We start from the raw sequence: 23,722 nt of genomic DNA, 5'->3' as shown, positions 1-23,722 counted from the left end.
GGGTGAGGACTTGGAGTTGGGAGAGGAGGGTTGTGGACTTGGGATTCAAGAGAGGGGGAGTTGAGGACTTGTGGTTGTCGGGTGGGGAGGCAGTTAGGGGAGGTGGAGGTTACGACTTTGTCACGTTTTACATGACAGAGAATTTCCACAATCCCTGCTAGTATTATATTACTAGGGTAAGCTTTCAGCAAGAGGACTGCGTATAGGGAGGATTCTTCTTTGTGTCCAAAGAAGTCTTTATCCCCTCTCGTGTTCAGTTGTCCTACCCTTCCTCCCGCCCTTGGTTTACTGAAGCTTGTGGCGAGGCAATTGTCCTGAAACAACTTGCCTTTGCTTCATGGAAAGCAAACCCAACTGAGGGCAATCTCAGTTCTTTCCACAAAGCTCGGAACAAGTGTGTATCTACCCTCGGGAGAGCCAGAAAACAACACCTTTCTCATCTCAAGTCTGAACTCTTAAACCTCTCTCCCTCCTCAAAATCCTGGTGGTGTTTAATCAAATCTGTTTCCGGTGTATGTTCCCTCTCCATCCCCTCCCTTACCTCAAATGGCCGCACTGCTGATTCCACACGTGATAAAGCTGAATGTCTAAACTTGGTGTTTGCAGCTAAATCTTGTGTCCTAAACCCATCACTATCTCTACCCACTTTACCCAGTCGCACCCAACTGTCCCTGGACTCTGTATCCTTTTCTCCTGACAAGGTGGAGAGCTTGCTTTCAAACCTGGAGTCAGATTCTGCAACCGGTCCAGACGGCATCAGCCCACGTGTCCTCAAAGCCTGCTCTTCTGCTCTTGCTCACCCTCTCTCTGTTCTATTCACCCTCTCATTTGCCCAAGGTCATCTGCCATCTGCTTGGAAATCTGCTCACATCACTGCCCTGCATAAAAAGGTGCAAAAACAGATCCCTGTAACTACAGACCAATCAGCCTTCTCCCAATCATCAGCAAGGTGATGGAATCCATCATCGCTTCAGACATGAAATCCTTCCTCTTCTCCAATGGCTTGATTTCCAATCATCAATTTGGTTTCAGACCAGATCACTCTACCCTGGATATGCTGCTTCTGCTCTCCCATCAATGGATGGAGGTCCTCAATGCCAGACAGGAAATCCGAGCCGTATCCCTGGACATATCACGTGCTTTTAACACAGTCTGGCACCCTGCACTACTCACCAAACTCTCTTCCCATGGTATTCAAGGCCATCTCCACTCATGGCTCGCAGACTTCCTCTCCTGTCGCAGTCAACGTGTGGCCCTAAATGGAGTTCTTTCATCCCCTCTTCCTGTGCAGGCTGGAGTTCCTCAAGGTAGCGTTCTGGGCCCTGTTCTTTTTCTGGTTTTCATCAATGATCTCTCCGACTCTCTGGAAAATCCTCTATTTCTCTTTGCCGACGACTCCACCCTCTGCCGTACCATCTGTCATCCCTCAGACCGGCAAGCAGCAGCTTCTTCGCTCACTGCAGATCTGGATAAAATCACAAACTGGTCCAACACGTGGAACATGTCTTTCAATCCAGACAAATCTCACACTCTAACTATGTCTCTTCGAAAGGACCATTTAGAAACCCCCCCCCCCCCATCCACTTTCTCAACAATCCTCTGGAAGAAGTCTTTTCTTTCAAGCTTCTGGGTCTCACTATCTGCCATGACCTTTCCTGGGAAAGTCACATTTCAAACCTAGCCTTCAAAGCCAGTCGCCGACTGGGAATCCTCCGTCGTGCAAAGTCCTTCCTCGACCCACCTGAGCTCCTGACCACTTACAAAGCTTTTGTCCGTAGCCTGATGGAGTACTGCTCTCCCCTCTGGGCTGGTGCTCCTGCCTCCCACCTTTCTCGGCTTCACGCTGTCGAAACCAGGGCATTTAAGATCATCGGCATCTCCCGCAATGAAGCTGAGTCTTTGGGCCTCTCACTCAATCACTGCAGGTTGGTCGGTGGTCTTTCTGTCTTCTACCGACTCCCCTCCAGCCTTGCCCCCCCCTGCTCTCTCTGCGATTTGTCCCCACCACATTTCCACAGGGTGCTCAAGGTCCGCCAACAAACCCCATCTGGTAAAACTACCAAAATCACGAATCGCTGCTCATCTTCACTCTTTCATTCCTCTTTTTTCCCACCTTTGGAATAAACTTCCTCACTCTATTCTTTCCCATTCTTCCCTCCAGGCTTTCAAAACAGCTGTTCACCACCACCTCTTATCTTCCCCCATCCAAATCCTCGATCTTTTCTACCCCCGATAATCCACCCAAGCCCACTTCCTTCAATTCCCCTGCTTTCCTTCCTGAAAGTCCCTGTAATGTCCATCTTCCCTTCGCCATGTTCCCGTCCCATCCCCATCCCTCTCCCTTCCACAGTTCACCTAATGTGTCTGTTCCCCACTGTTTTGTCCCTTCCACTCCCGCCCCTCTTGTCTCATGCCTCCTTGCTGTGAGTTGTGTGTTAGCTCTCATACGAGCCTCGACCAAGGTATACAAAAAATAAATAAATAAATAAATAAAAAATGTACCTGAAGGACAGGATGGCAGTGCGCTTGCATGCGATTCACAATGGCGTCATGAAAAAATTGACAAATAAACAACATGTGAGACTTGAACTTCTGACCATAGCATTATGCACTCATGTGGGAACATCAACAAGTCTGTATTTGTCTGCTTTGTTTCCTCACAGGATATGACTGACATCACTTGGAGTATGCTGGAAACGCGTGATGGGGATGCAAGCCAGGCAATAATGCTTGACCTGCTGTTTTTACCTCCACGTATTACTCACTAAAAAAACCCCAAATGGCACAACACCAGGGAGCAATATCAACACCGTGCGTACGCAGCACAGAGCTGCTGGTTTGCATCATTTATGGGACGTGTGGCCGTTTCATTGATGTAGTGTCCAGTGTACATTGAGCAGAACCGTTACCGGCATGCACAACAGGCCACAAGTTAAAAAAGGTACCGCGGGATATCCTTATCGTCCACAGACAAGTGCTATCCCACGGGACAATGCTTAACGTCACCTCCAAATGATGGAATACTCATTGATGGTAGACCCTACTTACAAAGAACCAGGATCGCAGTTGATGGTTACGCTGGGAATCAAACCTGGACAGCAAAGACTAGTACGCAACCTCTGATCTATCCTCTTGGTAAAACTGCAATTCATATTTTCGGATGCACTGGATTGACTAAAACTCCAAACCAAAAAAAACTCTGCTTTAGTTTCTCATCAAGAAACCTGTCCAGTTTAAAGCCACATTATTAGCAGAAAGAGATACTGTACTCGTACCAGAAAATAGTTGGTGAAGAGCAATTTCTCTGCTTCTAGTTTCCCTGAGTTTGGTTATAATGATGAATCAAAGTATTAAAAAAGGTAACTTTTTTCATTCATTGGAAAAACAGGCAAGTTTGGGAATGTTGATTATGTTAGAAAGTGCAAATGCCCCTTATGTAAGCTGCTTGGAAACATCCTGATATTATGAGCATCCTCATACCTGCTGAAGAAAGTTCAGGTGGTGACTGTGTAAGCCTTCCCCAGAGTAGCCTTCCGAAAGAGTTCCTTTGGAAAAGATATTGGAAAAAGTAAACAGCCTGTGGTGCAATATCAATGCATCCCCACATAAAAATTACTATCCATATATCTAAACTGATCGAAGAACTGGACTATTAAATGTATAAAAGGAAACACCGATGGCGGGATGGAATGGTGTGGGACAGGCAGATATATGATTAACAGAAAAATAAAGAAATAAGAATTGCGGAAAAGTTGGAACCACCTTCCAGAGGCTGTTCTTTCCCCCTCTTCAAGAAGGCAGTGTACTGCCACCTCGTGTCATCCCCAATCCTGTCGAGCCATTGTATTTATTACCCCCATTAAACCTTCCTAAACTAACCCTCTTACTGGTTTCAGTGTTTAATAAATAAACATGAGTTCCCTTAGGAGGAACTTCATGCAGGAGGAGGATTAACAGAGACCATGAGGCCCATTAAAGCAGAAAGCCTGTGTTATTAAAAACTTATGGCTGTCTGGCCATACTCTATCCTTTTTAGATGCTGAGTGTCGACTGTCGACGTTAGTTGGTGGATGTTAAAGATCCCATGATGGTGTCCTTCACAAAGAGTAGCCGAGCTATCGCCAGCACCATGAACAAATTCCAAACTCATTCCCTATCCTAGAAAGGGCATTGTATCAGGGGCGCAGTCACACCTTCAGCCAATGATGCTATCTCGCAGCTTTCTGCTGCATATGAAAGAAGAATAAGATTCTGACAGTGCTCAGTTGTTGCCTGGCTACCCCCACTGTTAGTTCACCTTGCTCCCCATGAGCCTTGCTCTTGAAGAGAAAAACAAATAAAAACAAAATAGTGAGCTGCCACATTAAAGCAGATGGAACAATGAGTTTGTACAGGCATAAAATGTGGCAATGGTGCAGATACACAAGGATACACAAAGAACTTGGATGCAGGAGGAGACCATTTGGTCCATCAAGCCTGCGCTACATCGACACCGTGTCAATTCAACTCAATGCTTTATCAACTTAAATTCACACAGGGAGGGGATGTGAGGAGTGAAGAAGTGGGGATAAGAATAGTGGGGCAAGCACAGACATCACCAGGGTATCCTGTACAAATATTTCATTTGACAAAATTATACAGTCCTCTTCAAATGTTTGGGTTATTCCAATGATATTCATACTTTTGGGTCAATTCATCAAATTATCAGTGATAACATTCAGATGTGTTCATTATAATAAATCAACAACATTTATAAATGTGCGATAAACAAGCTGCTTAAGTAAATGATAAGAACAGTGTCATTTTATAGTATCAGTCAATACATTGTGTGTTTATTCCTTGCCTTCTTGAATACCATCACTATTACCCATGCTTTGTGTGCACGACTGTTCAAAGCACTCTTACAGGAATATTGTGCCAAACACCCTGTCGTACATTCCACAGTTCTGCAAGGTAATTCCATATGGCCTTGATGGGACTCATGTCCAGACTCTGGGATGTCCATTCTAACACATCACCTCAGCTGTAACCTTGAACCACAAATACTGCTTTACTCCATTAGAAGTATGCTATGGATCATTTTCTTGATGGAAAATGAATCCTTTTCCAATTAAACGATTTCCACTAGGAACTGGCTGGTGCTGCAGTATCTGCTTGTACTTGTTTGTGTTCGCATCCCATTTCTAGCATTCATAAAACATGGATAAGCGTCCTTCCACCAATAGCTGAGAAACAACCCAAGGCAGTCATAGAGCCTCCACTGTGTTTAACAGTAGGCTGGAAACATTGCATGTTGTAACGTTCTCTCGGTCTTTGGTGTACAAACCGACGTCTCTTCAATCCTGAGCAGGTTCAAGTGCTTGTCTTGACTTGGGAAGGCTATTCTGGGTCTTTCTGGCCTTTTCTTGTCTTGTACCAAGCCAGTTTCTTTCAGACAATGCAAGGTGTACCAAGCACCATTGGAGATTATCTTCAGCTTTTCTGCTATTTTCTTCATTATGTGCCCTTCTTCTCAGAGTTTGGATCTTCACTCACTGTTCTGTTGAAGGTTGTTTTCTTGGCGCCAATCTGATCCCACTCGAACTTTCAAGCGAGGGAACAGCAGATGAAAATGAATTTCACATATTCACTAATTTGCTAGTTTTATTGTGGTTTCTTGTAAATGCCCTCACCACAGGAGAGGGTGTTGCATTTGGGTCCGTTTGTCCTTTTTTTTTTTCAACCGAGTACATCTATAAACTAGAGGGGGAGCACTCGGGAGAGTGCAAAACCTCCGCCGCCAATACTGCTGGGTCACTCAAGTGAACCTTATATCTTATTCATTAAATATGATGTCAACAGTGCTGACAGTTATAGTTCTTTTCTCCATTTTTTTTGGCGGGGAGGGGGTTGGAAATCACTTAAAACATGTAGAAATGCAAAAAAAAAAAATCGAAATTTTGTTGAAAAAAAAAAGTTGCAAATTTTTTTTTTCTCTAACAATTTTTTGGGGGAGGGGGTTGGAAATCACTTAAAACATGTAGAAATGCAAAAAAAAAATTTTTTCCTTTTTTTTGGGGGGGGGTAACAATTTTTTGGGGGTTAGAAATCACTTAAAACATGTAGAAATGCAAAAAAAAAAATTTCCTCTAACAATTTTTTGTGGGGGGTGGGGGGTTGGAAATCAAAACAAGTAAAAATGCAAAAAAAAAAAAAATTCTCATTTTTTTTGGGGGGTTGGAAATCACTTAAAACGTAGAAATGCAAAAAAAAAAAAAATCTTTTTTGGGGGGGTAACAATTTGGGGGGTTAGAAATCACTTAAAACATGTAGAAATGCAAAAAAAAAATTTTTTCCTCTAACAATTTTTTTTGTGTGGGGGGGGGGTTGGAAATCAAAACGTAGAAATGCAAAAAAAAAAAAAAAAATTCTCAATTTTTTTGGGGGGTTGGAAATCACTTAAAACGTAGAAATGCAAAAAAAAAATCTTTTTTTGGGGGGGGTAACAATTTTGGGGGGGTTGGAAATCACTTAAAACATGTAGAAATGCAAAAAAAATTATCTTACAATTTTTTTTGGGGGGGGGACCAAGTCCAAAATTTAATGGCATGATCCTTGGACCATACCTAACCCCCCCCCCCCACCAAGTTTCGTCGAAATCCGTCAAGGAGTTTTTCCATAATACTGTTCACAAACAAACAAACAAACTGAAAGGGGTGAAAACAGTAACCTCCATCCATCTTCGAAGATAGCGGAGGTTAAATATGTACAATTAGAATATGAGTACATCAATAAAGTATTACCATTAGAATGTGAGTCCATCTCTAAAATATGTACAATTAGAATGTGAGTATGTCTATGAAATCCATTCTATTAAACTACACAAAACAAGTCTGGGTGGGGTATGCAATCTTTGATTGATCGTTCGAGTTCACATTCAAATGTAACTGGTGTTGATTACTTCAATTATTATTATTATTATTTTTTTTTTGTATACCTTGTCGAGGCTCGTATGAGAGCTAACACACAACGCACACACAGCAAGGGGGGGCATGAGACAAGAGGGGTGGGAGAGGGAAGGACAAAACAGTGGGGAAAAGAGACAATAGATCTGTGGAAGGGAGAGGGATGGGGTGGGGAATATGGGGAATACTAGATGGACATTACAGGGACTTTCAGGAAGGAAAGCAGGGAATTTGAAGGAGGTGGGTTTGGGTGGGTTAACGGGGGTAGAAAAGATCATTGTTTTGGATGGGGGACGATAAGAGGTGGTGGTGGACAGCTGTTTTGAAGGCCTGGAGGGAAGAGTGGGATTGAAGAGACTGTGGGAGTCTGTTCCAAAGTTGGAAAAAAAAGAGGAATGAAAGAGTGAAGGTGAAAAGTGATTCTTGATTTTGGTAGTTTTACCAGAAGGGGGTTGTTGGCGGACCTTGAGCACCCTGTGAAAATAGTGTGTGGGGGGGCATATCGCAGACAGAGCAGGGGGGGCGGCAAGACTGGAGAGGAGACGTAAGAAGACAGAAATACCATCGACCTGCCTGCGGTGAGAGAGTGAGAGGCCCAAAGAGTCAGCTTCATCGCGGGAGATACCAATGATCCGAAATGCCTTGGTTTCCACAGCGTGAAGCCGAGAAAGGTGGGAGGGAGGAGCACCAGCCCAGAGGGGAGAGCAGTACTCCATCAGGCTGCGGACGAAAGCTTTGTAAGTGGTCAGGAGCTCAGGTGGGCCGAGGAAGGACTTTGCACGACGGAGGATTCCCAGTCGGCGACTGACTTTGAAGGCTAGGTTTGAAATGTGGCTTTCCCAGGAAAGATCGTGGCAGATAGTGAGACTCAGAAGCTTGAAAGAAAGGACTTCTTCCAGAGGATTGTTGAGAAACAGGATGGGGGGGGGAGTTTTAAATGGACCTTTTGGAGAGACATCGTGAGAGTGTGAGATTTGTCTGGATTGAAAGACATGTTCCAGGTGTTGGACCAGTTTGTGATTTTACCAGATCTGCAGTGGGCGAAGAAGCTGCTGCATGCCAGTCTGAGGGATTGCAGATGGTTCGGCAGAGGGTGGAGTCATCAGCAGAGATAAAGAGGATTTAACAGAGAGTCAGAGACAAACTGTTTCCTGCATATTTTCTTTGTGGTCAGTGGATATTACTGGCACATGATAATATATGTTATTGCAAAAATAATAGATTGTCAATTTCCTAATTCATTTGATGTATTTAAAGATAACTATGATATTAAATTGACCTTTCAGGTAATTTCAATTATTACCTACCTATATTGCACACTTCTAACTTCCCATAAATGTTTAATGGGGAATCGCACCAAAAAAGTGAAAACAATCCAAACTTTTGTACAGGCCTGAATATTATTTTAAACAAAATGAAAACAGGTGGGGTGCTTGGAGATGGGCAAACATCTCCAAGACAGATGAGGAATGAACAAAGACAGACAGGTCATTCACCTGTTGAGAGAAAATGATGGACAAGAGAAGCAAACAAGTGAATGGAACCCTTGGAGTAAGGGATATCAGCAAGCAGTGGGACGTTCAATTAACACTAACGATCAATCGATTATATACAATGTGAAAGCAACAGACCTCCATTCTGAATTTCCTGAGTGGAGATTCCAATTATTTTTGTGACTTTAAACTTGACAGCATTCAAGAGTGACAGATGGATCACAAAAGCTCCAGCCCATACAGTGGTCAAATCATTGCATTGTAAAGTGGAAAAAAGTTTTGCATTCAATGAAGATCATTGAGCTTTGAGAAATATTTGATGAAAAATGCCTTTGAACAGTCCATATTTTGAGGCCTGCTTGGCTGTTCAGATATCACAAGTCCCATTTCTGTTAATTTATCAGCAGTCTTCCAATGTCATTGAAGCCTATACACTGAATACAAGTTCTAATCGCCTGAGTCTTGCATGGACACTACAGAAAATACGCTGCAAAAGAAGTTGCAATAAATTGTTCATTTCAATGTTGTCAACGGATTATATTGGCGACAAGGTTAGTAGCATATGGTACTCCTTGAGGGTTCATCTTAACCGAATCGGAACTCTTCAGCAACTTTTAACTTCACCCAAACAGCACAGGAGGAGAAGGAACAAAAAGGCTGAATGTTAATAATAGATCTTGGGTGCTCAATGTGCATCTTTCATGTCATGCTTCCTACCCGAATGGTAATGGCATGCAACCGGTGAATGCGAATCATGTGCTTTCATGCAAGATTGACGTTTAATTACAGGCAAACACAGCTCCACAAGCAGTGGATGAAGGTAGAATTAAAAGAAAGAAAAACAACAAATATTTTGCAAGCTAATGCCCAACCTTGGAAGGCATCTTTGTTAAAGCATTCTTTAAAGTATGTGTCTCCTGTGCGAAACCTGCCTTGAACTCCAGTGATTCCAAAGTCTAACAGCGAAAATGGAATTACTTCTGACACCAAAGGTGGACGTAGATTATGTTTTCACCCCAGTCTGTCTGTCTGTGATCAGGAGATCTCAAAAAGTTGATGGATTCGGTGGACAGGTTGGGTACGTGACAAGGACGAATTGATTAGATTTTACGTTAGGGAATCATTAACCCTACCCTACGATTTTACGCTGAACCTACGCTAGGAAATCCGAACGCGAACGTTGGGGTGAAAGCATATAGTAATATAATTGCATAGTCATACAGTTTTTGACGGATTGGGCTGAAAATTTTTGACAAAGAGGTTGATTATAGTGAGCATAAAAGCGCGGAAGCCAATTTTTGATTTTCGAAAAAAAAATTTTTTTTCGGATTTTTTCAAACATTTCAAAGTCCCGTTGCGAGGCAACGGTGGCGTCCATAGCAACGGTGCTCAAAAGCATACAACTAGATCCTGGTATGAACCCACCAGTCAAGTTTCATCAAAATCGGTTGACTCCTCTGGCCTCCAGAGCTGTCCATTACATACAAACAAACAGACAGACATACAGACAGACGGAAAACCTGAGAATAAGGGTAGTCTAGCGACCACCCAACAGACAGACAGACACACAGACACAACGAAAATAGTGGTCACTGCTGGTGCCCGCGAACCAATTAGGCACCACAAAATCTTTCTTGGACAAATCATACGTAATTCTAGGTTGGCGTCCAGTCTTAAGTCATATGTTAATTGTCGTTACAGGCAAACACAGCTCCACAAATAGTGGATGAAGGTAGAATGAAAAGTAAGAAAAACAACAAATACTTTGCAAGCTAATGTTCAACCTTTGAAGGCATCTTCACGAAAGCTTCGGCTCGAAATATACTTAGGCTCGATACTGGGCATCATCCATCTTGCAAAATCTTTCCTTGACACACCTGAACTCTTACCCCCTTACAAGGCCTTCATCCGCAGCTTGATGGAGTACAAGAGTGTGTTCCTGTAGCAAGAGGCTTTCTTAACATCTTCTCAAGCGGCTTGCTTTCCCACTCATCAAGTGGCTTAAATGGTCTTAAAATGTCTCAAAAAATTAACTCTAAAAGGTCCAAAGGGGGTCTAAGCAGTATAAAGGGTCTGAAGGTTTAAAAAGGTAGGTTCCAATAGTTATATAATTAAAAGACATAGTCAAGGTAGACTTGACGTTTAAACAGTACATGCAAACAGAGCCTTAAGTATATAGCTTAACGTTTTCCACAGACAAACAGTCAGACAGATATGAATGGCTTTTTATAGTGGAGACGACTCGCAAAAGTACCCGTCCTCAATAACAGGAAAAGTTTAAGTTAATATATCAATTTAAATTATTTTGTGGACTTTAAAAAGGTTAATTGTGTTGCACTCTTGGTTTGCTCTGAGCGACTTATACAGCACACTTCCCAATGTTGCACCACGACATGGAGGTTGGATTTTTCTCAAAAGGGTGCAAAATAGCTGTTTTAAATTGTGTTACTCCGTGAAGATCTGTATTAAATAGACTTCAATCCAAATGTTCATGTTGATTTTAAACAATACTGGAGGGACAATAATGGAGGGACTGACTATATTTCATCAAGAAAAGTGAAATGAAAATGCAAAATAACCAATCAGCAGATTTTCAAATGTAGCACAGGAAGCAGCCACTGTAAACTCGAGACAGACAAATACACAGAGTATAGCATCACATAGTTATAGTTCACAATATATACAATACTGTATAAGAGAGTATAGCATAACAGGGGTATGCCTCCGAACAGTTCTTTGGTTGTAGCATCATTTCGAATCCGACAACGGCTGCCATTTTGCTAACATAACGAAGCACCTCTCTTAATCCCTTGTTCCACTTGCCGAGCGGCTAGGCGAGCAGGTTGCAAAGTGGTTGATGAGGAACAACTGGCTTGGAAAATGATAGCAAGCCGCTTGCTAGCAGAACACAGCCCAGCCCTTGATTGCTTGCCAAGCAGCTTGCAAAGTGTTTGAGAATGAAAGAGCTGGCTTGGCAAGTGATAGCAGGGAATCGCTAACGGAACACACCTCTACTCTTCCTTCTGGACTTGCATCCATGCCTCACACCTTGCTCAGCTTGAGGCTGTGGAAACCAAGCAAGCCTTAAAGATTATTGAAATCTCATGAAATGAAGCTGAATCCATGGGTCTATCCCTTTCCCATTGCAGACAGGTTGGTGGCCTCTGTCTTCTACCACCACCTTAAGGATCTTGCACCCTCTGCCCTTTCCATGCTCTGTCCCATCCAGGTTTCTGGTCCACCACCAACCAATGGTCCATCTTGTACCCTCTGTCCTTTCCATGCTCTGTCCCCTCCAGGTTTCTGGTCCACCACCAACCAATGGTCCATCTTGTACCCTCCGTCCTTTCCATGCTCTGTCCCCTCCAGGTTTCTGGTCCACCACCAACCAATGGTCCATCTTGTACCCTCTGCCCTTTCCATGCTCTGTCTCCTCCAGGTTTCTGCACAGCTGCACGTGGTCCACCACCAGCCCTCGTCGTGAAACTCCCAAAATCCAGAATCACAATACACCTCCACTAATTTGTTCCTGTTTTTTTTTCCCCATCTGTGGAACGAACCACTGTAGTCTCTTCGATTTCATTCTTCCCTCCAGGGCTTAAAGACAGCTTTTCACCTCATCTCAGATGAAGCTCTTCCACAGATCTCAATCATGCACAAAAAACCCCTACCCAACACCAAGACCTTTTCCTCCCCAGTTGACCCTCTTCAATCCCACCTCTTTCCAAGTTTCCAGTTTTTCCTTCCTGAGAGTTTGCAGCTGCATCCATCTTTCCACCCCTATGTCCTCCCCTAGCCCTCATTCCTCCCTGTGTCCCTTATTTCTCTAAGTATCCCTCTATTTATGTAATTCAACCCTGCTGTTGATGCATTTCCCTCCTCTCTTTCAACTGTTCCTATTTGCTGTTTCATCCTGACCCATTATATGTTCATCGTCACATTTCTTTGTCTTTGGATCTCCTACACTTTGATATTGCATGAAAAAAAACCTCTCAAAAATGCCTTTTTATTTTCAGATAGGCCCACAATTTCCTAAAGCATGCCCACAAACATCTGAGCAAGCCCAGAAAAGTCTACAGCCTTTTTTGAAACAGTTTTTTTTTGAAACAAAACATTAACATCACAGAAAAATCTCTCTCAGATTGGATCATTTTTCACACCAAATTCTTTGCGAATAGTGTCTTGAGAAAGTATTCTCACCCCTTGAATTTTTCACATTCTGTTGTGTTACAGCCTGAATTTAAAGTGGATTCAATTGAGATTTTTTTTTTGTCACTGATTGACACAAAACACCCCATAATGACAAAGTGGAAATTTTTTTTGAGAATTTTTACAAATTAATTGAAAATGAAAAGCTGAAATGTCTTGCATCAATAGGTATTCAACCGCTTTGCAATGACACTCCAAATTGAGCTCAGGTGCATCCAATTTCCTTTGATCATCCTTGCAATGTCTTGTCTTGACAATTTGATTGGAGTCCACCTGTGGCCATTTTAATCGATTAGACATGATTTAGAAAGAAACACACCTTTCTATACAAGGTCCCACAGTTGACAGTGCATGTCATGTTCACTATGAAGTCTAAGGAACTGTCTGTAGAACTCTGAGACAGAATTGAGACAGAGAACTCTGAGACAGAGAAGACAAAGATCTGGTGAAGGGGATAAACAATTTATAGAGTGTTGAAAGTTCCCAAGAGCATAGTGAGCTCCATCATTAGGAAATGGAAAGAATATGGAATTACCCAGACTCTTCCTAGAGTTGGCCATCTGACCAAACTGAGCAACTGGGCAAAAAGGACCTTGGTCAGGGAGGTGACCAATAACCCAATGACCACTCTGACAACTACAGAGCTCTTTGGCTGAGATGGGAGATGCTGCTAGAAGGACAACAGTCTCTACAGCACTTCACAAATCTAGGCTTTAGGGAGAGTGGTCAGACAGAAGCCACTCCTGAGAAAAAGGCACATGACAGTACGCCTGGAGTTTGCACAAAGGCACGGGAAAGACTCTGAGAGCAAGAGGCAAAAGATTCTGTGGTTTAATGAAATGAAAATTGAACTCTTTGGCCTAAATGCAAAGCGCTACATCTGGTGGAAACTGGGCACAGCTCATCACCCATCTAACACCATCCCTACCATGAAGCATGGTGGTGGCAGCATCATGCTTTGGGGATGATTTTCAACGGCAGGGACTGGGAGACTTTTCAGGATATAGGGAACAATGAATGGAGCCAGACAGGCAAATCCTTGAGGGGAACCTACTTCAGAATGCAAAAGACATTACACTGTGGCAAAGATTTACATTCCAACAGGACAATGACCCCAAACATACAGCCAAAGCAACACTGGAACACCTTCAGAACAAGAAGGTGAAAGTCCTTGAGTGGCCCAGCCAAAGTCCAGACTTGAATCCCATTCAGAATCTGTAGAAAGACTTGAAGATTGCTGTTCACCGACACTCGCCATCCAACCTGACAGAGCTTGAGAAAATCTGTAAGGAAGAATGGGAGAAACTCCCCTAATCCAGATGGGTAAAGCTGATACAGACATATCCAAGAAGACTTGAAGCTGTAATCACTGCCAAAGGTACTTCTACAATGTATGGACTCAGGGGGCTGAATACTTACAGTAAGTGAATTAGATATTTCTTTCATTTTCAATAAATTTGAAAAAATTTCTAAAAACATGTTTTCACTTTATCATTAGGAGCGTGGCTGGGCTCACTATGCTCACCTCTCCACACGTCATTGTAGAGATCGACGTCACAGATTTACTGTGATGGCATGATTTACACCAATCATAATGCAAGCATTTCTTTTCGACAAATTTATTTGTAAAACATGTGATATTATATTTATTTGAAATTTCATTTGTGATAGAAGAAGGTCCAAGTGGTCTAAATGGTCAAGGGTCTAAGCTGTCTAATCTGGCTGAAGGGTGTAAGGGGTCTAAATGGTCAAGGGTCTAAGCTGTCTAATCTGGCTGAAGGGTGTAAGGGGTCTAAATGGTCTTTTGCGACTTCTGGGTCTTTCAGGTATTTTTGGGTCTTCAAGGTCTTTTGGGGTCTTTGGTCACTTTTGGGTCTTTCGGGTTTTTGGGGTCTTTGGGACCTTCAAGCTCTTTTGGGACTGCGATATTTGGGGTCTTCAGGGACTTTGTGGTCTTCAGGGTCTTTTGGGACTTTGGTGTCTTCAGGGTCTTTGGGCTATTTGGGGTCTTTTGAGGTCTTTTGGGACTTCAGGGTATTTTGGGAACTTGGGGTCTTTGGGATCTTCAGGGACTTTTGGGATCTTCTGTGTTTTTGGGGTCTTCTGGGTCTTAGAGGGTCTTAGCAGTCTAAAGGGTAGAAAGGTACATTCCAATAGTACGTAAATAATAGACATATAGTCAGAGGGATGGAGGGACGGAGAGAAGGAAGGACGGACAGAAGCATGCCGAGACCGAGTTCTTTTTATATATAGCTGGGGAATTTTGTGTAGATCGGTGACAATTTTTTTTTTTATTTAATCCATTTTAAATTCAGGCTGTAACACAACAAAATGGCAAAGTTGAGTGGTGTGGATACTTTCACAAAGCACTGTATCTACGACTGGACATACATTTTATGCCAATGTCCAAGTAGGCCCACCGAGGTATTCAATCAACACAAACAACTTTTTAACACAAATGAAGATGGCAGTATGTAACTCACAAAATTATCATACACATCTTCTGGACAGGTCTGCCAATGATACATGGTGCCATCTGTACCCACCCATTTTCTCAAGTACTGCGTCTCGAATGTTTCTTTGTATCAAGGATGCCCTGGTTTTCATAAGTGCAGCTACATGGTGGAGGAAATTCCCAAGATCGATTATAGGCTTCGGTCAATATCTTCTGCCAGTAATCGATGCAGGTTCAAAGCAATCGCCTGGATCCTTTCCACAACCACCGGAATTCCAAAACCATATTTTGTTTTGATTATTCTACATTGGCATAATAAATTCCTTATAAAGATACAGGTAGTGGACAAAAACGGTTTGAAATGGCAACGGGCTTACCTTGCATAGCCTTTCATGGTTGCTTTATGCAGCTTTCTTCGGCGAGATGAGTCAATATACGTATACACGTGTGTGTGTATGTATGTACGTGTGTGTGTGTGTGTGTGTGTGTATGTATGTATGTATGTATGTATGTATGTATGTATGTATATATATGTATATATATATATATATATATATATATATATATATATATATGTATATATATATATTTATATATATATATATATATATATTTATATATAAATATATATATATTTATACATATATATATATGTATATATATATGTATATGTATATATATATATATATGTATGTATATATATATATATATATATATATATATATATGTATGTATATATTTATATGCCTGGTGTTGGCGCAGTGGTTAGGGCAGCGGCTTGGGATCCAAAAGGTCCTGAGTTCAAGCCCCGTTGGGCCACTGAATTAATACACCAGGGGGTTGACTCAGCCTGTCATCCTTCCGAGGTCGGCGAAATGAGTACCACCCAGGTCAAAAAACCAGTAAAGACCAGTAGCTTACTGGTCAACTGGTACCAGTTGAAAACCAGTAGCCAACTGGTACCAGTAAAGCCAGTTGGTTTCTTACTGGTTTTAATATGGAAATTGGAATAGAGTGATATATTACCAGTTGAAATACAATTGTATTTAACTAACTGGTATCAACTGGGAGACCAGTACATTGCAACTGGTATCAACTGGGACCAGTAAGACTTTAACTGGTACAAATATGAGCTACTGGTTTTTTCAACTGGGAAATTGGAATTCTGACTGAATTTAACTGGTACCAGTTGAAACCAATAGAGACCAGTTAAAGACCAATTAGAACCAATAGAGACCAGTTGAAAATGTGTACTGGTTTTAACTGGTTTTTCGACCTGGCCAGTATACTGGGCCGGTGTATACCCCGGTTAAAATAGGTGTACCATATCCCTGTGTCGTAAGAGGCGACCAGGGTTGCGTCAGGAAGGGCATCCGGCGTAAAACATGGGCCAAATCACTATGCGGATCATACGGATGATCCGCTGTGGCGACCCCGAACGGGAGCAGCCGAAAGAAGAAGAAGAAGATATATATATATATATATATATATATATATATATATATATATATATATATATATATATATATGCACATATACAGGAAGTGAACAAGAAATGGAAACACTTGGACACCTGGGTAAATGATGGACATCAAGCGATGGCTTCTACGCAGGTGGGCCCATGAAGCCTGGTGTTGGCTTAGTGGTTAGGGTAGCTGGCTTAGGATTGTAGGGTCCTGAGTTTGAGCCGTGTTGACTCCTGAATTAACACCAGGTGGGGTTGACTCAGCCTGTCATCCTTCCAAGGTTGGAAAAATGAGTACCAGTGTACTGGTACAGGGGCACAGCATCAGTGGCACAGCCATGCTTCCAATAAATGATGCTACTCATGCATCAATGATGCCATGCTACTCAGGCAGCCAAGCTGCCATACGCAAGAACAGAACAGGGGCCCATGTGTTAATTAAGCAAATAACATCCCAGCATGTTTAGGTTGATGTATTAAAAAAACAAAAAAAAAACTGCACAGCCCTGGTTGCTTATAATTATGGCTCGCATGGCTGCAAGAGGAGACCCCTGCAATGCCCCTATCCAAAGAGCAGCATATGTCATGGCCTTCTCTGTCAGCAGATCTGAACCCAATGGGGCATTTATGGGATATTCTGTAACGATGCCCGAGACAGCGTTTTCCACCTCCATCAAACAGGTGTGTTGTTTGACTTTCTCGTGGAAGAATGGTGCTGCATCCCTCCTACAGAATTCCAGATGGTGGTGGACTCTTAGTCGATGCCACGGTGCATACAGGCCGCATTGGCCGCATGTGGTGGCCCAGCATCCTATTAAGTGACTTTACATGGTGTTACCATTTTTTTGTCCACTACCTGTTTTTTGAATTTGATAAGATTTACAGTACTCTTTGCAATGTTGTTGCTGCCAAAGCAGTCTCTTGATGAGGGTTATGTTAGGTGGTTTGCCATTGCCTTCCCAGCAGTCAGTAAGGGCAGGAATTTATAATTTGTTCATGGTGACGGCGATAGCTCGTCTACTCTTCATGAAGGACACCATGGGATGTTTAACGTCCACCAAATAATGTTGGCAAGACGGGACGCACAGTTGAACGTCCAACTGAGGGACGGCACACACATTGATGAATCAACATGGCTGTGAAACACTAGGATGACAGTTTGCAGCTGTGGGTGGGGATTCAAGCACAGGTGAGACACTTGAGAGCAGAGTATGCATACCTCTCGGCCATCCTGCCACCCCATTTGTACATACCAGCAACAAAACGAATCACCATGGAAAATTCTATGGTGATAGATCACAGGCAATAAACCTTTCCTCTTTTGAACTTTGTGAATATTTCATTTTCTGATTGTCTATTTATTTTCTTTTTTCACTTTGCGTCGTTTGTTTTTGTTCGTCCAGGTAAGTTCAAGTGTTCATGGAGTTAATCACAGGTATTTTGTGAAATTGGGGTCATCAAAAAATTTGCAGTTGTCATTTTAAGAAGCCACTGCACGATTTCTTTGCCTCTGGATATTGCAGTTGCGCAGCTGTATTGCAGTTATGGATAAAGTGACAACTTTTCACAGGAAGAATGCAGGGAAGGGAAGGAGGTTAGTTGAAATAAAAGGGAAGAAAGGCCATTATGAAGATGGCTATACCATGCACTGTGCTCTAACGATTAAAAAAGGCAGCCCTTGTGCGCCAAGGCAGTTCGTGCTCTCAAAAAGCAAGCATCCTAAAATTGTTCGTGCAAATGTTTCCATTATTTACCAACTGACCGCTTTACCTTGACTCATTTAGCTGTGAGAGTCGATTTCTTTTCAACTGAACAAAAGTTGGATGAGTTGTTATTTGCTCAGTGTTCAGACATCCAATGTATCTCGCCTTGCATGAATCCCAAGTTGGGTTAACACCTATGTTTGCAGGTTGGTAATGTGTCAACATTTTACAGGTGATCCTGCTTTGTCTACGTGTCACAAAGGAGGGAATAGTCCCATCCTCATGGTTCAACTCCATGAAAGTCGTCAGAATGCACCAACATCTGTTTAGTCTCTGCACGCGCACCTTTGCATTACAGTCGGTTGTACGTACACCGTCATGTTGCAATTATCGTGTCATCGCTGAGGACTCTCAGATCACATAGTAGCAGAACAAATGCTGATGGGGTGTTGCGCATCAAGACTATACCTCTGCATCAAATCAGCGATATTTTCTGGTAGCGCAAAGGAAATGCAACGTCGGACATTCCACTTTCAGCAGTGACGAGTGTGGATCGGCTCACTCTGCTCGCCTCTCCACGCATCATTGCAGAGATCGACGTCATAGATTTGCGGTGCTGTCATGATTTACACCAATCATAACACAAACATTTATTCTCCACAAATTTATTTGTAATATTGCTGATATTATATTGATTTGAAATTTCATTTGTGATACGAGAGGGTAGTGGTCTAAGTGGTCAACGGTCTAATTTGCCTGAAGGGTGTAAGGGGTCAAAATTGTGTTAAGGTCGAAGGGGTCTGAAGGATCTCCGGGTTTTTTTTTTTGATCTTTGGGGTCTTTTTGGACTTTTGGGTTTTCTGGGACTTATGGGAATTTTGGTTCTTTGATGACTTTTGGGTCTTTTAGGTCTTGGGTTCTTTGGGGGTCTTGGGTTATTTTGGGGTCTTGGGGTTCTTGGAGGCCTATGGGGTCATGTGTGTCTTCAGGGTCTTGGGGATCTTTTAGGTCTTCAGGGTCTTTGGAGTCTTGAGCGTCTTTGTGGTCGTGGGAGTCTTTGGGATCTTGGGGGATCTTTTAGGTCTTCAGGGTCTTGAGGGTCTTTGGGGTCATGGAGGTCTTTGGGATCTTGGGGGCCTTTGGGGTCTTTGGCGTATTTTGCATCTTAAGGCTCCTCAGGGTGTTAGAGGGTCTTCAAAGGTCTCAGGGGTTTCAGCAGTTGAAAGGGTTGAAAGGTACATTCCAAAAGCATGTGAATAATGGACACATTGTCACACGGACGGACGGACGGACAGACGGAGGGATGGACCGACGCCGAGACCGAGTTCTTTTTGTAATATATTAAAGATTTGGAGGGAGTAGAAATGTCCACTTTTACAAGTCACGTGAAGATTGACTATTCACTCCTGAGAATGCATGACAGACCAAAAATATGCCACTACACATGAAAGTGATGAACTGTCAGGTGTACACAATGCAGTTTCTGAATCCATCACCTCTACAGGCGACAGTCTCTGTGGCACAGGGAAAGCAATACAGCTGCCCTGTGGCTTATCCACCGACATCATTCAAATAAAACTGCAAAAGGCAAAAAAAGTTCGAAAGGGAAAACAAAAAAAGGATTTTCAAAAAGTTTGTATTTTGGAGCATGGGTGAACTTGAACGTTTGTCGTTGGTTAACTATGAAACAGATTTTATTGACCTGTGCGTTTCAAAGCACCAACATAAGTTTTCCAAACACTCTTTTTAGAGATATTGAAAGAAAGATGACGATTTGTTTCCCAAAAGAAAAAAAGCCATTCGCAGCATTGATTGGATACGAAGCACCTGCTCCCTAAAGGAGTGGTTGGGGCGTGGGGGGGGGGGGCATGCTATCTTTATGGTTGTTAACGCCGTAGAGGAGTACCCACCCACGGGTGATGTTGTTCCAAGCGCGCAACAACATTCTTCTGGCACGTCTTTATTTGGGCGGTGTATAGGTAACATACCGCTGCATCGATCGCTCCCCCCAAAAAAAACAAAATTACCCACACATGCTACTGCGCATGCGCATTTACAATACATCGAGGTTAGAGAGCTCAGATAATTCCTCCTCCACAGAGTGACACCATGGCCACAATGAGATACAACAATCAAGGAAATGAGCCAACAGCAAAAGAGGAGAGATGGGAGGGAAGGAAACACTGACCTGGTTTATAGGAGTGAAAAAGACCGTTGGTGTAGACGGGGGATGACAGGCGATGGTGGTGCATCGCTTGCCCCAAAAGCCCAGGAAGGATGAGCGCAACAGCCCCGTCTCGACAAAGGCCGTGTCACAAACCTCACAGCCAATCAGGGACTCCCATTGACAAGACAGTGGCACCTCCACAGAAAGTACTGGCAAGTTAACAATTTAGGTTAACCTCTGAATGTGCATTTCCCATACGAGTGTGTGCGTAGAGATAAATTAAATAATGGTGACCTCTTGAAATTCTCACTTAAGGAAGTCTGAATTTTAATTTATACTTAATCAAAGGTTTTTCTGAACAGCTCGTCCAAAGTTGTAATTAAGAGGTTCTTGTTCACCACAAACTTGATACTTTAATGTGACGTCATAATCAATTTAACCCGTTACCAAATTGATCTTTTGCTGAAATACCACCAAAAAATTGCCATTCTCCTGATAATGTTATCAACAATGCTTTTGTGCAGTGATATTATAAATTAAAAAAAAAATCATACAATAACTACAATACAGCCTTCATACTGTAATTATAAACTTAAATCGTTTTTGTTTCTTCTTCTTCTCCTCCTCTTCCCTTTATGAGGGGTGAGATCCAATGGCACCAAGCTTCTGCCCTACCTTGACCATCGATACTCCCCCTGATGGGGTCTGCAAACTGCCATCTCACTTCAGGACTAGTCTCCCAGATAAATGCAGCCTGGGAATTATTCTACAGGGTTAGGGTAACATTCATCTCATCTGCCTATCCTCGTTTTCAATCCTGACAAATCTCACCATCTGTACAGTTATCATACCACAAGGGCTGACAGGATGACCTCGAGGTACTCACACTCGCCTCCAAGCTGGCTAGCCTGGGTTTGAATCCCAACCAAGCTATAAACTGTCATCCCAGTGTTTCACAGGTAAAGTGGGTGATTTATCGTGTGTGCCGTCCCTTGGATACTGTAGATGTTAAATGGTAGTCCGGTCTGCCAGAATTTGTTGATGGATGTTAAAGATCCCATGGTGTTCTTGAGTAGGTGACCTATTACCGGCACCATGGCCAAATTACGACCATAATCAGCACAGAACATTGCATCAGTGGCACAGCAACACCCTCAGCCGATGATGCTACCACACAGCCATGTGCTGCATACGAATGAAGACGAAGATATGTTACCATCTACTTCCGTAACAATCCTCTTGAAGAGGTTCAGTCACTCAAACTTTTGGACCGCTCACTATCAGCCATGATTTTCTTTGGGCAAGCCACGTATCTAACTTGGCCTCCAAAGCCAGCCACTGAATGGACATCTTCCATCATGCAAAGTATTTCCTTGAGAAATATGAACTTTTATATACCTACAAGGCCTTCTTCTGTACCTTGATGGAGAATTGCTCTCTCCTTTGAGCTGATGCCCCTAACTCAAACCTTGCGCAGCTTGACACCTTTGAAACCAAGGTCTTCAAAGTCATTAGTATCTCCTGTGATGAAGTTGATTCACCTGTAAATTGCAAACAAGTCAGTACTCTGTCTCTTCCATAGCCTCCTATCTGGTCTTGCACCTTCTGCACTTTCTGTGCTGTCCCCCTCTTACCACTCCCCCCCCCCCCAACCCACTGCCTCATGTTTCTGCAGGGTGCACACAATCTGTCAGCAACCCCCTTCTCCTGAAACTCTCAAAATCACTGCTCATCTCAACTCATTCTTTGCTATTTTTTCCCACCATGGAATCAACTTCCTCAGTCTGTTCAATCTCATTATTCCCTACAAGGCTTCAAGACAGCTGTTCACCACAATCTCAAGTCATCTACATCCACAACCATGATCTTCTCTATCCCCATTAACCCTCCCCAAATCCACCTCTTTCCAGAATGTGTGGCTGCTTCCATCCTGTTGACCCCGTGTCCTCCCCTTGCTCCCATTCTTCCCCATGTCCCTTATCCCTTCAAGTCTCCCTCTATTTTGTTCATCCAACCTGCTGCTTTTTTGTGTTTGTTGATTTTATATACAAAGTCAAGGCTCGTGGAACAGCGAGAACACAGAACAGATCAGGACACAACAGCACAAAAGGAACAGCAGAAAGAGGGGGGGGTGGGGGGCACCGACTGCAACCCTGAGGGACAAAATAGATGAAGATGGTCAAACAAGGGATGTGGGTATCGATGAGGGGTAGGGGAGAATGCAGATGGTGGACAAGATGGATACACAAGCAAACTCTCAAAAAAAATTGGTGTTCGGGGAGGGGGAGGAGGAAGGTGGTTTCTTGGTGGTAGAATAGATAATGGTTTTGGATGGGGGATGATCTGAGATGATGCTGATCAGATGTCTTGAAGACCTGGAGGGTAGAATGAGATTGGAGCAAATGTGAAGGTTGGTTTCACAGATGAGAAAAAAAAGAGAAATGAATAAGTGGAGGTGAGCAGTGATTCTGGATTTTGAGAGTTTCACCATTAGGGGGTTTCTGGTGGTTCGTGTGCACCTTGCAGAAATCTGGGAGGGACAAAGCACGGAAAGAGCAGAGAGTAAAAGACCACAAAAGAGGTGGAAGAAGACAAAGAAACCAGCGACATGTCTGCAATGGCAAAGTGATGGGCCCATCGGCTCATCTTCATTGCGGGTGATTCAAATGATCTTGAATGCCTTGGTTTCCACGGCATCAAGGTGAGCAAGGTCTGAGTCAGGGCACCAATCCGGAGGGGACAGCAGTATTACATCAAGCTGTGGATGAAAGGCTTGTCGGTGATAGAAGTTCACGTGTGCCAAGGAAGGACTTTGCATGATGGAGGATGCCCAGTCAGCTGGCATTGGAGACAAATTTTGAAATGAGGTTTACCCAAGAAAAATCGTGGCTGATAAAAAGTTGTGGACAAATTATGCCACAACTTAGTGGATGAGTTGGGTCAGTGACAAGAACAAGCCGATTCGATTTTCATGATGTAGATCTAGCCGATCAGTGGGATACAAAATGTAAACTGTTCAGCCTTGCGGAACCGTATGTGCTCTACCAAGTGCCGTTCTAGTCTTGTTCTGTTATGTCCTGCTCCGTTCTGTGTTGTAGCTCCTCCACACGTTTCAACTCTGTATACAATTTTTTTTTTTTAATCATTGGCAGTTTGAGATTCAAACCTGGGCAAGAGAACTCGAAGACATGTATGCATTCCTATAAGCTATTCTGCTAGCCCTGATTTTAACAATAGCTTATACAATTAATTAGCAATGTTGTCAGTACAATTTATTTCATTAAAA

The 23,722-nt window shown here is 42.9% G+C and overlaps 1 protein-coding gene across 2 annotated transcripts in view; it reads right to left on the bottom strand.

Annotated features, from left to right (window-relative positions):
* The window catches only part of LOC147025270 (putative bromodomain-containing protein 10), a 262,359-nt gene that overhangs the window by 31,735 nt on the left and 206,902 nt on the right, over positions 1-23,722 (bottom strand). The window contains exon 12 of one of the 2 annotated variants that reach the window (XM_085886086.1): positions 3,481-3,545. In XM_085886086.1, the coding sequence (XP_085742212.1) occupies positions 3,495-3,545 (51 nt within the window). In that variant the 3' untranslated portion in view covers positions 3,481-3,494. Of the gene's footprint in view, positions 1-3,480; positions 3,546-23,722 lie in introns of those variants that run through there. The other variant, XR_015059415.1, reaches the window with a different exon arrangement.

Source organism: Eptatretus burgeri, chromosome 6 (assembly GCF_056783735.1).
Source record: "Eptatretus burgeri isolate ZD-2024b chromosome 6, Ebu_testis_v1, whole genome shotgun sequence".
Taxonomy (NCBI): Eukaryota; Metazoa; Chordata; class Myxini; order Myxiniformes; family Myxinidae; genus Eptatretus; species Eptatretus burgeri.
Note: the sequence above shows the minus strand (reverse complement) of the source record. Positions and strands in the feature narration are given on the sequence as shown.